This window comes from Doryrhamphus excisus, linkage group LG16, assembly GCF_037039965.1.
Source record: "Doryrhamphus excisus strain RoL-2023G ecotype Guam linkage group LG16, RoL_Dexc_Guam_v1.1, whole genome shotgun sequence".
NCBI lineage: Eukaryota > Metazoa > Chordata > Actinopteri > Syngnathiformes > Syngnathidae > Doryrhamphus > Doryrhamphus excisus.
This window is the reverse complement of record NC_136372.1, coordinates 222,043-234,122: the sequence shown is the minus strand read 5'-3', so window position 1 is coordinate 234,122 and position 12,080 is coordinate 222,043. Positions and strand designations below refer to the sequence as shown.

The following is a 12,080-nucleotide window of genomic DNA, read 5'->3' as shown; positions in this document are numbered from 1 at the left end:
CTTTAATCCTCCACGTACAAACACGTCCACTTTACAAAACAGCAACTGTTAGCATTAGCGTTAGCAACACACCTTTACCAAAAACACAATTAACAAGGCTAAGTAGACTTTTCCGTCATTTGGTTTGCTTTACAGGATGTTGGCCACATGAGTAGAACTGTCAGGTGTTTGTCCGCCACGTTGTGATTGACAGGATGATGTCACTGCCGGTTAGCGGCGCGACACATCTTTGATGCAACAGCGACCTCTGCTGCTCCGAGGAGCAACTACAGGAAGCACATTGGTCAGGCGTTGCTATGGAGACGAGCAGCGTCAGTGCATGGCGGTCCAGGTGACCCAGTGTTTGGGCGTGGTCTTTGCACTGATGGCGTCTTTGCGAACGATCCTCCCCTGATGCTGCACGACCGCTGGTCTTGTGAAGAAGCCGCACTGCAACGAAGGACGTGACGGGAAAGCCACGTGACGGGAACAGCCATCCAACAGGAAATGAACACAGGACTCGTGCAGAACCACCCGGGTCTCAGAGTACCGCTCTCCTGGCCAGCAGGGGGCAGCACTGACCAAGCAACATTACCTCCTTCAGCAGCAGGCAGATCAGAGCCAGCAGTACCACTCCGGCCAGGACCGACACCAGAATGACCCACAGGAGGGCGCTGGTGTCCACCCGCGGCTTGAGGTCCGGATAGACATGGACCGCCATCTGCAAACGTCCCAAACTCGGGTTCATCTTTCATGCATGTGGTTGGTTCAAGCTCAGCTTTTGGGGGGGGGCACGCACCTCTGTGCTGGGGGCATCCATGCTGACGTCGGCTCCTCCCGTGCGCAGTCTGAGAGTGGCGCGGCCTCGGAGCACCACCTTCCTGGCGTCCATGAAGTGCTGCAATCCAATGGAGGACTTGGGATGATCCACAAACATGGAGGGAGAATCGAACACTAATGGTACCTCCAACATGGTGGAGTTCCACAGTCGGGCTCGCAGCGTCACTGACGCGCTGTTGTAGACCTGGACCAGCGGACACACAAAGTGGACGCACCTGGCCCCGTGCATGCAGTCCTGGGGGGACACGTGCACTGTCTTAGCGTGTCAACGTGGCGTGCTAACGGTTAAGTCCTACCAGCACGTAAGACTTCTCCTGAGCCTGCAGGTGAGGGACAGGTGGACTCTCTTCTGACCACCCGTCCCGCTTCACTTCCTCCTCCGGACTCCGCCTCCCCCTCCTGCCCCCCTGGTCCTCTGCTAACTGTTAGAGAAGCTCCAGCAGTTCCATGCTAGTTCTGGACAGCATTGTCACCCAAAGCTGTTGTCATGGTTACCGTCAAGTGGAGGGGGTCGATCACGTTGCCTGACGGAACACAGTGAGGTTCTGAGGTGCCGCTGACCATGATCTCTGCCAGATAGAGTAGACGCTTCCCGTTGGACAGCTCACTCGGCCAATCGAATGCGAGCTCCAGGTTACCCAGGCGACCGAGTGGCCCCCCCCCCACATGGACCTACCAGAGGGAGACGCTACCTGACACCATTGGGCCTCCATGGATCAAGGTGGGCTGGGACAAACCTGTAAGGTGAAGACAAGCGGACTGCCCACGTCCTCTGTCGTCCTCATCGCTGATTCGCCGACCACGTGACCCCCGAAGAAGACGGGGCCCGGCTGCCGGCTCCTGTCATGAGCAGTAAGAAGTCAGCGTGTCGTCACTGTGAGGTCACCAGAGGGGGAAGGACTCACAACGTGAGCGTCATGTCCAGCGAGTAGTTGACCGCGATGGAGACCAAGACTGGAGACAAGTCTGTCTGCTCGCTGAGCCTGGACACGACACGCAGATGAAACCACAACCTGTCTGAGCGGCCATCATGCCGAGGGAGCATGTGCACGTACGTGGACATCTGCAGCACCGTCTGGATCTCTGCGGTGTCTGAGGTGATCTGGGAAGGCTGGAATATGATCCACACTTGAACCTGAAGAAGAGGCTGTGTGGGCTGCGGTGGAAGGGATCAATAGGCGGATGCACGACGTCCTACCGTGGAGTTGCTTCTCAATGGGTTCCCCAGCTCACACTGAACTGAACCGTCTGCACCGCACCGGACTTCCTGGGCCCCGCCCTGGAAGGAGGCATGGTTGAATGGACAAGTCCTAAGGTTGTGGTCCTGGCGGGTCAAGTCCTCAGGTCTGCTTGAGAATCGGTCACCTTAGTTCGGACTCCGGAGTAGACCAGCGAGGGCGGGATGCTGATGTTCAAAACCGTGTTGTGAGCGTCCTCTGCTGGTCGCCGTGGTGATGCTACGTTGCTGACGTTGACCTGCAGAAGCAGTCGCTCAACTCTGCCGTGGTAGAACCAGACCTGACGACCTGCCCACCTGGACCCACCAGTTCCATCAGCTGAGACGCTTGATGACCCCAGATGCTAACATCAACACACTCACACGGGCAGCGGGTTCTGGTGCACGTCTGTGAACCGGGCCGTCATTTGCAGGTTACTGTGGCAACGGTTATCAGAACCGCAGGCCTTCTGGATGTGGACCTGATGAAGACATGTGACACGTTAGGACCTGGGTCAGGAGGTTTCTACCAGTTTCTGACCTGCGTCCTGATCGGCTGGGGGATCCGGCTCAAAACCGGGAAGGACCTCAGGTCCCGGACAAGGTCTTGTTTCTTGGGCTGCTTGTGGTGCAGAGACGCGTTAAGTGAGAAGACCAGCGGTTCCACGTGGTCCCGGATTGGACTCTGACAAGAAGATGGAGCAGAACCTGAAAGTCAACATCATGGCGGCGTTCTCAGTCATGCCACGTGGAAGGTTTTCTCACCCGGAGGCCAACTTTCAACGTTTTACACCGACGTCCGGGCACCAGCGTGACGCCCGAGTACACACTCTGCCCGCCCTCGTAGAAACGGAGGCGGGGCTTGAGGCTGGTGACATCAGCGGCCACAGTGAAGCGGACGTCTGGCAGACGGATGGCGAGGCTGTTTGTCATCATGCACACACGTATGCTACGTGGCTAGCATTTCAACAGCAAACGGGACGTCCGACATTAGCAGCACGTGACCTTGTCTCTGATTGGCCAGGTGAACAAAAGCAATTCAAGAAGCCCCCAGAAGGTGAGCGCTTGGTGTGATGGTGGGGGATGCCCCCACACGCAAAGACTATCCTGCTCATGTAATGATGTCATGCTAGCTAACGTGATTTATTCATGCACACACGCTTGCGCCAAGGACAAGAGGACACCCAAGGACGCTTTGTCTGCGGGGGGGGGGGGGGGGGGGCTTTGTCCTGTCAGTCAGCTCAGCTTCAAAAGAATAAACAAGCTTGATGTTGATATATTGATATAATTCTTGATATATTGATAGAATTCTTGATATACTGACTTAATTCCGTGTGTGCGTGTGTCACTCACGAATGTTTGGGTGTGACGTGACGGTGTTCAACGTGACGGAGAAACACACTTCCACCTGAACACTGACTCACAAACACACAAAAGGTTAGCATCTTGTCAGCCGGCGTGGCGGCTGGATCATCTGACCAGAATTCGCAGCCGTTGGGTTCCACGATGCCCGGAGTCACTCTTATGGTTTTACTGAGGTGGATGACGGCACGAGTCCTGCACGACACATCACGTCAAGCAGGCGTTGCTCTTGGCCGCCAGGCGACACAGGACGCGCTGCGAGTACCTGAGCAGTGCCACGGTGTCATCCAAAGATCCCACCAGTAGGTCTGGGTATCCGTTCCCATCCACGTCGAGGCCGGCCGACAGGGAGAATCCAAAGGTTGTGAAGCGAGGAGACACACTGCTTCCTGTGATCACCTGGAAAGGGAGGTGGAGCGCGGTCAGACACAGGTCCACATGCAGGTCCACCATGGTGCTGGTCCACCGTGGTGCGGGTCCACCAGTCACCTGACTCGGTTCCGTAGGCACACCGTCTCTGCTCCCGCTAAAGATCATCACGCTTCCTGTTCCGTGGAACGGCGCTCCCACTGCAAAGTCTGCAATACGTGGTCACATGACATCTCCTCATCACCTGACCACACACGTTCCTGGTGCAGATTCCTCACCCTGGAAGCCATCTTGGTTCAGGTCTCCGGCGGCGGCGAGTGACATTCCAAAGGCCGAACCGGCCGGTCCCTTCAGCACCACGGTGGGTCGGGAGTCAAAGCGACCTCCTGCGTTTTTGTAGAGGTAAACCGCCCCGCCCTCTTCATGCTGCCGCTGGAAGTAGAATGGAGCGCCCACCAGCAGGTCCCTCCACCTGCAGCCCCCACGCCGTCATTGCAAGCACTACTAACCTCGACAAGTGATGAACACGGCGTGGAAGGCGGAGCCTTTCATTACCCATCGTTGTCAAGGTCAGAGGCCACCACGGCATTCCCAAAGTAGGAACCCGTCTGCTCTCCTCGTAGCGTCTGGCCGATGGTCAGCGAGTCTGGCTGTTTGAGCACCAGCAGCACGGAACCACGAGCGTCCTCCTTGGTGTCTTTAGGTGCTCCTGCTCCTCAACGTGGCGGCCAATCAATCAACCCATCAATCACCCACAGAATAGGAAGTCCTCACCTGTCACGATGGTGTCTTCATCCAGAGAGAGAAGAGCCCGAGCCTGGCAGACTGAATACCCTGAACGCACGAACGCACGAACGCACGGACTCAGGTTGGCGCATGATAGCATCTTGTGTTTAGCATGGAGCTATGGAAGAGATGGTTGACCTATGTAGATGTTCCTGCGCTGCAGGTTGCTCAAGGAGCTCCTTCTGGTGTCGAACAAAAGATGGGGGTTCATCCAGGAGACGTGGACGTTTCCTTCAGTGTGAGCCGACATTCAATGAGACCACAGCCAGTCCAGAGAGACGTGAGACCAGGACTGAAGACCAAGATACCTTGCCATTGGTAACTTCCGGGCGAGCCCACGATGACCTCGCTTTGAGTGATGGTGGCGGAGATTCCCATGTTGCACATGACCTCCGTGCTGACGTCGCCCAGGTGACTGCACACACACAGACACACACACACACACCGGGGTGGGGGCGGGGGCGGGGGCAGGGCTTGCTTGGTGACCCCACCGGTGTCATGTGACCTACCTGCAGACCTGCTCGGGGTTCTGCCAGTGATGGTCTGCGTCGTCGTACTGTAGGTCGTTGCCACGAAGGTAGCAGCGACCGATCATGTGTCTGAGTTGGGACGCGCCGTAAACCTTGGTGAAGCGATGGCCGCACGCCTGCAGATGGCCGCTTAGCATGTTGGTGTGGTACTGGCAGGTCATCACGCATTGGCAGCTGTCAGTCATTTCTCACTCACCAGGACCCGCCCCCCAGGAGCCCCCTGACTGGCCAGCGACACACCAAGCCACATGTCCTCAACCAGGTCCTCGGATGCGTTCAGGTCTGAAAGAGGTGTGGCGGTAGGATGAGCTCTCTTCTGATTGGCTGAGATGAAGGCGTGTCTTACCTGGGTTGATCAGCAACATCCTGCTGCAGTCTGACTGGTTGGCAGTGATTGGGCAGCTGTACACGCCCCCCGTGTGATTGGCGGGCACATTGGGCTCCGCCTTCTCTCTGGGAGCTCCGACCAATAGTCTTTCACCATGAGACAGGAAACAAGGTCACCAAGCTGGTCATGTCACACACACAAGGCTGACTGTGGCCCGGATAGTGTGTGTGTGTGTGTGTGTGTGTGTGTGTGTGTGTGTGTGTGTGTGTATCAGAAGCCATGGACACATCAGGATGGATGACGGTATAGGAGGTTGGATGGATGGATGGATGGATGGATGATGGTATACAAGGTTGGATGGATGGATGATGGTGTAGGAGGTTGGATGGATGGATGGATGGATGATGGTATACAAGGTTGGATGGATGGATGATGGTGTAGGAGGTTGGATGGATGGATGGATGATGGTGTAGGAGGTTGGATGGATGGATGGATGATGGTATACAAGGTTGGATGTATGGATGGATGATGGTATACAAGGTTGGATGGATGGATGGATGATGGTATACAAGGTTGGATGGATGGATGGATGATGGTATACAAGGTTGGATGGATGGATGATGGTGTAGGAGGTTGGATGGATGGATGGATGATGGTGTAGGAGGTTGGATGGATGGATGGATGATGGTATACAAGGTTGGATGGATGGATGGATGATGGTATACAAGGTTGGATGGATGGATGGATGATGGTATACAAGGTTGGATGGATGGATGGATGATGGTATACAAGGTTGGATGGATGGATGGATGATGGTATACAAGGTTGGATGTATGGTTGGATGGACGTTACTCACAGGAACCGGTGCGTCTTGAGATCAGGATGCAAAGCGACAGAAAGTCCAAACAGGCTTCCACCTGTGCCGGTCTTCAGCAGCGGGAAGGACGTGTCCACGTTAGACGCCGCGCACACAAACACGCACATGGTGAGTAGTAGACACTCATGCGTTGCCATGGAGACCATGCACCTTTCCACAAACACAGAGACATGCTAGTGTAAGTACTTCTCATGAATAAATATCATGCATCAGTAAGAGTGGACATGAGTAGGAACCAAAGGGAAGGAAACAAGGAGACAAACGTGTTGTGTTGAGTTGAGATGAAGAAGAAGGTCAAGGTGTGGCAGGTCCTCGGTTCGAGTTTGCCGTGACTCGTCCTCGTCCACTGAACCACTGATCCACTGACACACTGTTGCCTCTGCCTCTCATTGTCATTCTCCAGCCCAGGCTCCCTCGGATGAAATCATGTCTGCACGCCCGCCCACACGCACACACACACACACACACACACACACACACACACAAGGATCCAGGAGGTTTGTTAGTGTAAGGGCACCTTGATTTGATTGTGTGTGTGTTGGCTTCCTGTCTGTGTGATGGTGGCTAGCAAGCACGCCCCCTACAGGACACAATCAGGCATCTTATCCTAAATGGAAACAGCACTTGAATGCAGGCGTGATGGTAGCTGGCATCATGGTGGCATGGTGGCATGGTGGCATGGTGGCATGTAGCTGAGAAGAAGCCAGGAAGCAGGACGATGGGTGGTAAGGTCCATCAGCATGTGTGCTGGAATAAACTAGCTCTGTGTTGAAGTCTCGGGTGGGTGGACGCCCGAGTGGAAGTTGGTTCCAGTGGTTGGTACGGGTGCTTCACTGGTGTCCACAGCAGAAGAACATGCTCACCTTGTCCGCCGTTGTTATTGGCGCACAATATTGATCTCCTAATACGCAAGGCCCCCGTTCAGTTGGACTGGTCTACGTTTACCTTCACAGTCAGCAAGGGGCCACTCCCTCCGTGGTGCATTCATGACACAGCGTGACTTCTTACAGCGTGTATCATGTCACCTTGTAGGTAGGTACTGTAAGTTGGTACATACTGTAGGTAGGTAGGTAGGTGGGTAGATACGGTAGGTAGGTGGGTAGATACGGTAGGTAGGTGGGTAGATACGGTAGGTGGGTAGGTGGGTAGATACGGTAGGTGGGTAGGTGGGTAGATACGGTAGGTAGGTGGGTAGATACGGTAGGTAGGTAGGTAGGTGGGTAGATACGGTAGGTAGGTAGGTAGGTAGATACGGTAGGTGGGTGGGTAGATACGGTAGGTAGGTAGGTAGGTGGGTAGATACGGTAGGTAGGTAGGTGGGTAGATACGGTAGGTGGGTAGATACGGTAGGTAGGTAGGTGGGTAGATACGGTAGGTAGGTAGGTAGGTGGGTAGATACGGTAGGTAGGTGGGTAGATATGGTAGGTAGGTGGGTAGATACGGTAGGTAGGTAGGTGGGTAGATACGGTAGGTAGGTGGGTAGATATGGTAGGTAGGTGGGTAGATACGGTAGGTAGGTAGGTGGGTAGATACGGTAGGTAGGTGGGTAGATACGGTAGGTAGGTGGGTAGATACGGTAGGTAGGTGGGTAGATACGGTAGGTAGGTGGGTAGATACGGTAGGTAGGTGGGTAGATATGGTAGGTAGGTGGGTAGATATGGTAGGTAGGTGGGTAGATACGGTAGGTTGGTGGGTAGATACGGTAGGTAGGTTGGTGGGTAGATACGGTAGGTAGGTTGGTGGGTAGATACGGTAGGTAGGTTGGTGGGTAGATACGGTAGGTAGGTTGGTGGGTAGATACGGTAGGTAGGTTGGTGGGTAGATACGGTAGGTAGGTAGGTGGGTAGATACGGTAGGTAGGTAGGTGGGTAGATACGGTAGGTAGGTAGGTGGGTAGATACGGTAGGTAGGTAGGTGGGTAGATACGGTAGGTAGGTGGGTAGATACGGTAGGTAGGTTGGTGGGTAGATACGGTAGGTAGGTGGGTAGATACGGTAGGTAGGTGGGTAGATACGGTAGGTAGGTGGGTAGATACGGTAGGTAGGTGGGTAGATACGGTAGGTAGGTGGGTAGATACAGTAGGTAGGTAGGTGGGTAGATACGGTAGGTAGGTGGGTAAATACGGTAGGTAGGTGGGTAGATACGGTAGGTAGGTAGGTGGGTAGATACGGTAGGTAGGTAGGTGGGTAGATACGGTAGGTAGGTGGGTAGATACGGTAGGTAGGTGGGTAGATACAGTAGGTAGGTAGGTGGGTAGATACAGTAGGTAGGTAGGTGGGTAGATACGGTAGGTAGGTGGGTAGATACGGTAGGTAGGTAGATGTGTATCTCCATACTGTATGTATCTACATAGCGTGCATCTACGTATCTATCTTGTGTGTGTGTGCGTTGGTTGCCAGGTTGTGTTTCTTTTCAGTGTAAATGTAACTTCCTGTGTGAGTGTCGTGAAGGTAGTGAGTCAAGGTGAAAAAAGTGCTGAGCGTCAAATGAAAGCGCGGAAGTTCCTTCCTGGTTTCCATGGTACTTCTTCAGTCCTCCTCCATCTTCCTGCCCGTGCCGGTCTTATTCATACAGGTACTACAAAGTCATGATACTGCAGTAAGAGTACATTTATGTGGAAGTAGTTGTAGATGTCGGTTAGGTGAGCAGGGGTCATGACCTCGTGCTTTCATCCAGCCGTACATCTTCTACTTACCTCATCTTCCGATGCCGTGTCCTTTCTTCTAGTTCTTGTCATGATTCTTTCCTACGCAGGCAGGAGCTTCAAGCAAAGCTCATCCCTCCTCATCATGTCAAAACACGGAGCACCTTCTCACCTCCAACCTACTCATGCACCCCGAAGCCAGGCTTCACCTCACCCGGGGTGTCCGTGCCGGCCTCCGAGACTGTGGTCTACAAAGCTGCTACCCTCCCCACACCGGACCGGGCCACCTGAGAGCCTGGAGCCGACCCATCCAAGATGCCTATGGCGGGATAGTAGGGATCTACTGATGCTGATCTACTGTCGGGGTCTCGGAGGAACCAGTATCAGCACCATCATCCACATGGCCAACACACACCGTACTCCCGGCACAGCCACCCGTCCCAAGAAGACCAAGTCTGCCTGGAGAACGTCTGGAACATGGATGTAGCTATGGAGAGCCACCATGATCCCAGCATACACCCTCACCTTCCAAAATATCCACATCCCGTATCCAGCATAAGATGCTGATTCACTCCATAGTCCATGATGGACCTTCTCTCATCACACACGTGTCCTCATATCGCACACGACGACTACTTTCTACTCTCACCAATCTTCGTCATTTACCAGGAAATACAACTTTTTATTTCATCATCACCAACCTTTCATTTCTTCCATCTAAGAACAAAAACCAACATGGAAATTTCCCACTTTCATACGCCTCAGCTCCTTCCTGCTTAAATGGACAGCACCGTCACAGACGCCACACCGCACAGCCAGCACACCCAGCACAGCCAGCACAGCCTCACGCAGGAACGCCTGCAGAACCTTCACCAGAACCTTCACCAGAACTTCCAGCAGAACCTCCAGCACAAGCTACACCTGAACCTCCATCAAAACCTCCACCAGAACCTCTATCAGACCCTCAACCAGAACCTCCACCGAAACCTCCATCAGAGCCTCCACCTGAGCCTCCACCTGAGCCTCCACCTGAACCTCCATCAGAGCCTCCACCTGAACCTCCACCTGAACCTCCATCAGAGCCTCCACCTGAACCTCCATCAGAGCCTCCAGAAAATTTCCGACCTCCAAGACCTGCAGAGCCTTCAGACCCATCCCAAGGTAGAAGATGCCTCAAAGGCGTGCCAATGATTTCATAATCATGAGTTGCTATTATATTTGATACTAAGCTATTATATTATATTTGATGCTATACTATGATATTTGATGCTATGGTATGCTATGCTATGATATTTGATGCTATGCTATGCTATGCTATGATATTTGATGCTATGGTATGCTATGCTATTATATTTGATGCTATGCTATGCTATGCTATGCTATGCTATGATATTTGATGCTATGCTATGATATGTGATGCTATGGTATGCTATGCTATTATATTTGATGCTATGCTATGATATTTGCTACTAGTTTGAAAATGTCAATAGATGCAATTGATTATGAAATAAATAGATTACTAAGACGTCAAACATGTAGAAATTACATTGGAATAATAACAATAATAAGAATGATAGTGATAATAATAATAATAACGATGATGATAATAATAATAATAATAATAATATGACTCACAAAGTCCATCTTCTCATGAATTGTGAAAGTTATGGTGAGAGGAAGATGATGAAGATGAAGAGCGGACGCGTGAGGACGGCAAATATTTCCGTCTTCCGAGTCAGCCCAAACCACATCTCTAACCGTAAGCCCCATCACATGGCCTCTGCTGCCGGCGTCACGACGTCATGACGGAAAGAGGACCTGCGGGGTCCCTCAGGGTTTGGTGATCGGCCCCCCATCGTTTAGCTCAGGCTAGCTGACGTCTTATTTTGGCAAGGTGAAACTAGAAAGATGAAAGAAGAACCGGAGGCGCCCGCCCAGTCTTGGTCTAGACCCCGCTGAGGTTTGGATCTTTGTCCCACAGGTAGACGGCCTGTGATTTGCCGACTAAGCAGACCAGAGCAGGAACCAGAACCAGAACCAGAACCAGAAGCGTGTGGATGACCAGCATGGCACTTTGGCTGGCCGTCATGGTCCTTCAGCTCGGTGGTCTCAGGCTACTAGCCGTCACCGCACCAGCCTGCCGTCCCCCGGGTCACGTGGTCCTGGAGGCCCGCCGCCTGCTGTCAGACCTGGTAGGACTTGAACTTTGACCTTTCCCTGCTACACTTCTAGAACAGCATCTGTGGTGGCCCATAGGGGGCGCCCTTTCCTGTCCACTGCTTACCGTACAACGTCCACGTGTCCTTCCCACATGCCGCCCTCTCCAACCGGACATCCAACAGCACCAAGGTGAGCTCGGCCCCCGGCCACCGGCCCCCGGCCCCCGGCGCCGCAGGGTGATCACGTCTGGTTTGTTCTTTGCAGTGCGGCCGTGCGTTGCGGACGCTTTACGAGTCCCTGCGGGGGGCGGAGCAAGTCATGGAGGACAATGACATAGGTGAGGGACAAGGCCGAGTCCCGTGGAACCGGCAGAAGCTGGACATCTTCCAGAACCTCCAGAACCGCCTCCTGGTGGAGGGCAGCTGTGTGAGTGGCAGAACCGTGTCCTCTGATTGGTGGCTTTGTTGATTGACGCCATGTGTCTTCTAGATGGCCGCCCTGGGCGACTCAGCTGCTCTGTCGTCCTACTTCAGGAACGTGAGCACCCTCGTCCGCCGACAGGTAAAGTCCACAATGACGGGAACTAAAGTGCCAGCCAATCTGAGCTGAGGGGGCGTGTCTCCGTCTCCATGCAGGACAGCGCCATCTGCGGCTGGTCGGCGCTACGGCGAGATCTGCTAGGCCTTCTCAAGTCGTCGCTGCTCAAGCACCGCCGCTGTTTCAGCTGGTGACCCCGCCCCTGCCGCAGACCACGCCTCTCCACTCCACTCCTTCCTGTTTATGATGTTTATTATTCTGACTCAAGACACTCCCTCTGTGCTCATGATGATGTCATCATTCAATAAATGGCTCTTCTTTCTGATTGATTGATTGATTGATTGATTGATTGATTGATTGATTGATTGATTGATTGATTGGTCATAGCATAGACCAGTAGTTCCCAGTAGTTGTTAGCCGTTAGCAAGGCGTGACACGGTTCCATGTTCAGG

At 53.5% G+C, this 12,080-nt stretch overlaps 2 protein-coding genes across 2 annotated transcripts; one reads left to right on the top strand and one right to left on the bottom strand.

Moving 5' to 3' along the window:
• Positions 1–14: 14 nt before the first annotated feature.
• LOC131102818 (integrin alpha-3-like) lies at positions 15–6,424 on the bottom strand. Its single transcript, XM_078797317.1, has 27 exons — positions 6,267–6,424; positions 5,429–5,556; positions 5,279–5,364; positions 5,062–5,198; positions 4,861–4,967; positions 4,691–4,783; positions 4,541–4,600; positions 4,322–4,475; positions 4,045–4,238; positions 3,887–3,975; positions 3,663–3,796; positions 3,515–3,592; positions 3,389–3,450; positions 2,801–2,937; positions 2,577–2,720; positions 2,420–2,517; positions 2,185–2,353; positions 2,018–2,098; positions 1,875–1,954; positions 1,725–1,802; positions 1,557–1,659; positions 1,315–1,491; positions 1,116–1,241; positions 944–1,054; positions 779–877; positions 575–700; positions 15–429 (listed from the first exon to the last, which is right to left on the bottom strand). The coding sequence occupies exons 1-27, from the start codon at positions 6,422–6,424 to the stop codon at positions 313–315; spliced, it is 3,126 nt and encodes a 1,041-aa protein (XP_078653443.1). The 3' UTR covers positions 15–312.
• A 4,515-nt stretch (positions 6,425–10,939) lies between these two features.
• LOC144901860 (uncharacterized) lies at positions 10,940–11,935 on the top strand. Its single transcript, XM_078797205.1, has 5 exons — positions 10,940–11,123; positions 11,188–11,280; positions 11,356–11,517; positions 11,581–11,652; positions 11,727–11,935. The coding sequence occupies exons 1-5, from the start codon at positions 10,989–10,991 to the stop codon at positions 11,820–11,822; spliced, it is 558 nt and encodes a 185-aa protein (XP_078653331.1). The 5' UTR covers positions 10,940–10,988; the 3' UTR covers positions 11,823–11,935.
• The last annotated feature ends 145 nt before the right edge of the window (positions 11,936–12,080 follow it).

What these genes read in the sequence shown, in the direction of transcription:
- LOC131102818 (XM_078797317.1), bottom strand. Translation starts at nt 6,424, where the DNA reads ATGGCAACGCATGAGTGTCTACTACTCACCATGTGCGTGTTTGTGTGC. An exon ending in CGCTTGTCTTCACCTTACAG is followed by an intron (nt 1,492 to 1,556) that starts GTTTGTCCCAGC and finishes TCCCTCTGGTAG; the next exon opens with GTCCATGTGGGGGGGGGGCC. An exon ending in AGGAGAAGTCTTACGTGCTG is followed by an intron (nt 1,055 to 1,115) that starts GTAGGACTTAAC and finishes GTGTCCCCCCAG; the next exon opens with GACTGCATGCACGGGGCCAG.
- LOC144901860 (XM_078797205.1), top strand. Translation starts at nt 10,989, where the DNA reads ATGACCAGCATGGCACTTTGGCTGGCCGTCATGGTCCTTCAGCTCGGT. An exon ending in GCCGCCTGCTGTCAGACCTG is followed by an intron (nt 11,124 to 11,187) that starts GTAGGACTTGAA and finishes GGTGGCCCATAG; the next exon opens with GGGGCGCCCTTTCCTGTCCA. An exon ending in TCCTGGTGGAGGGCAGCTGT is followed by an intron (nt 11,518 to 11,580) that starts GTGAGTGGCAGA and finishes TGTGTCTTCTAG; the next exon opens with ATGGCCGCCCTGGGCGACTC.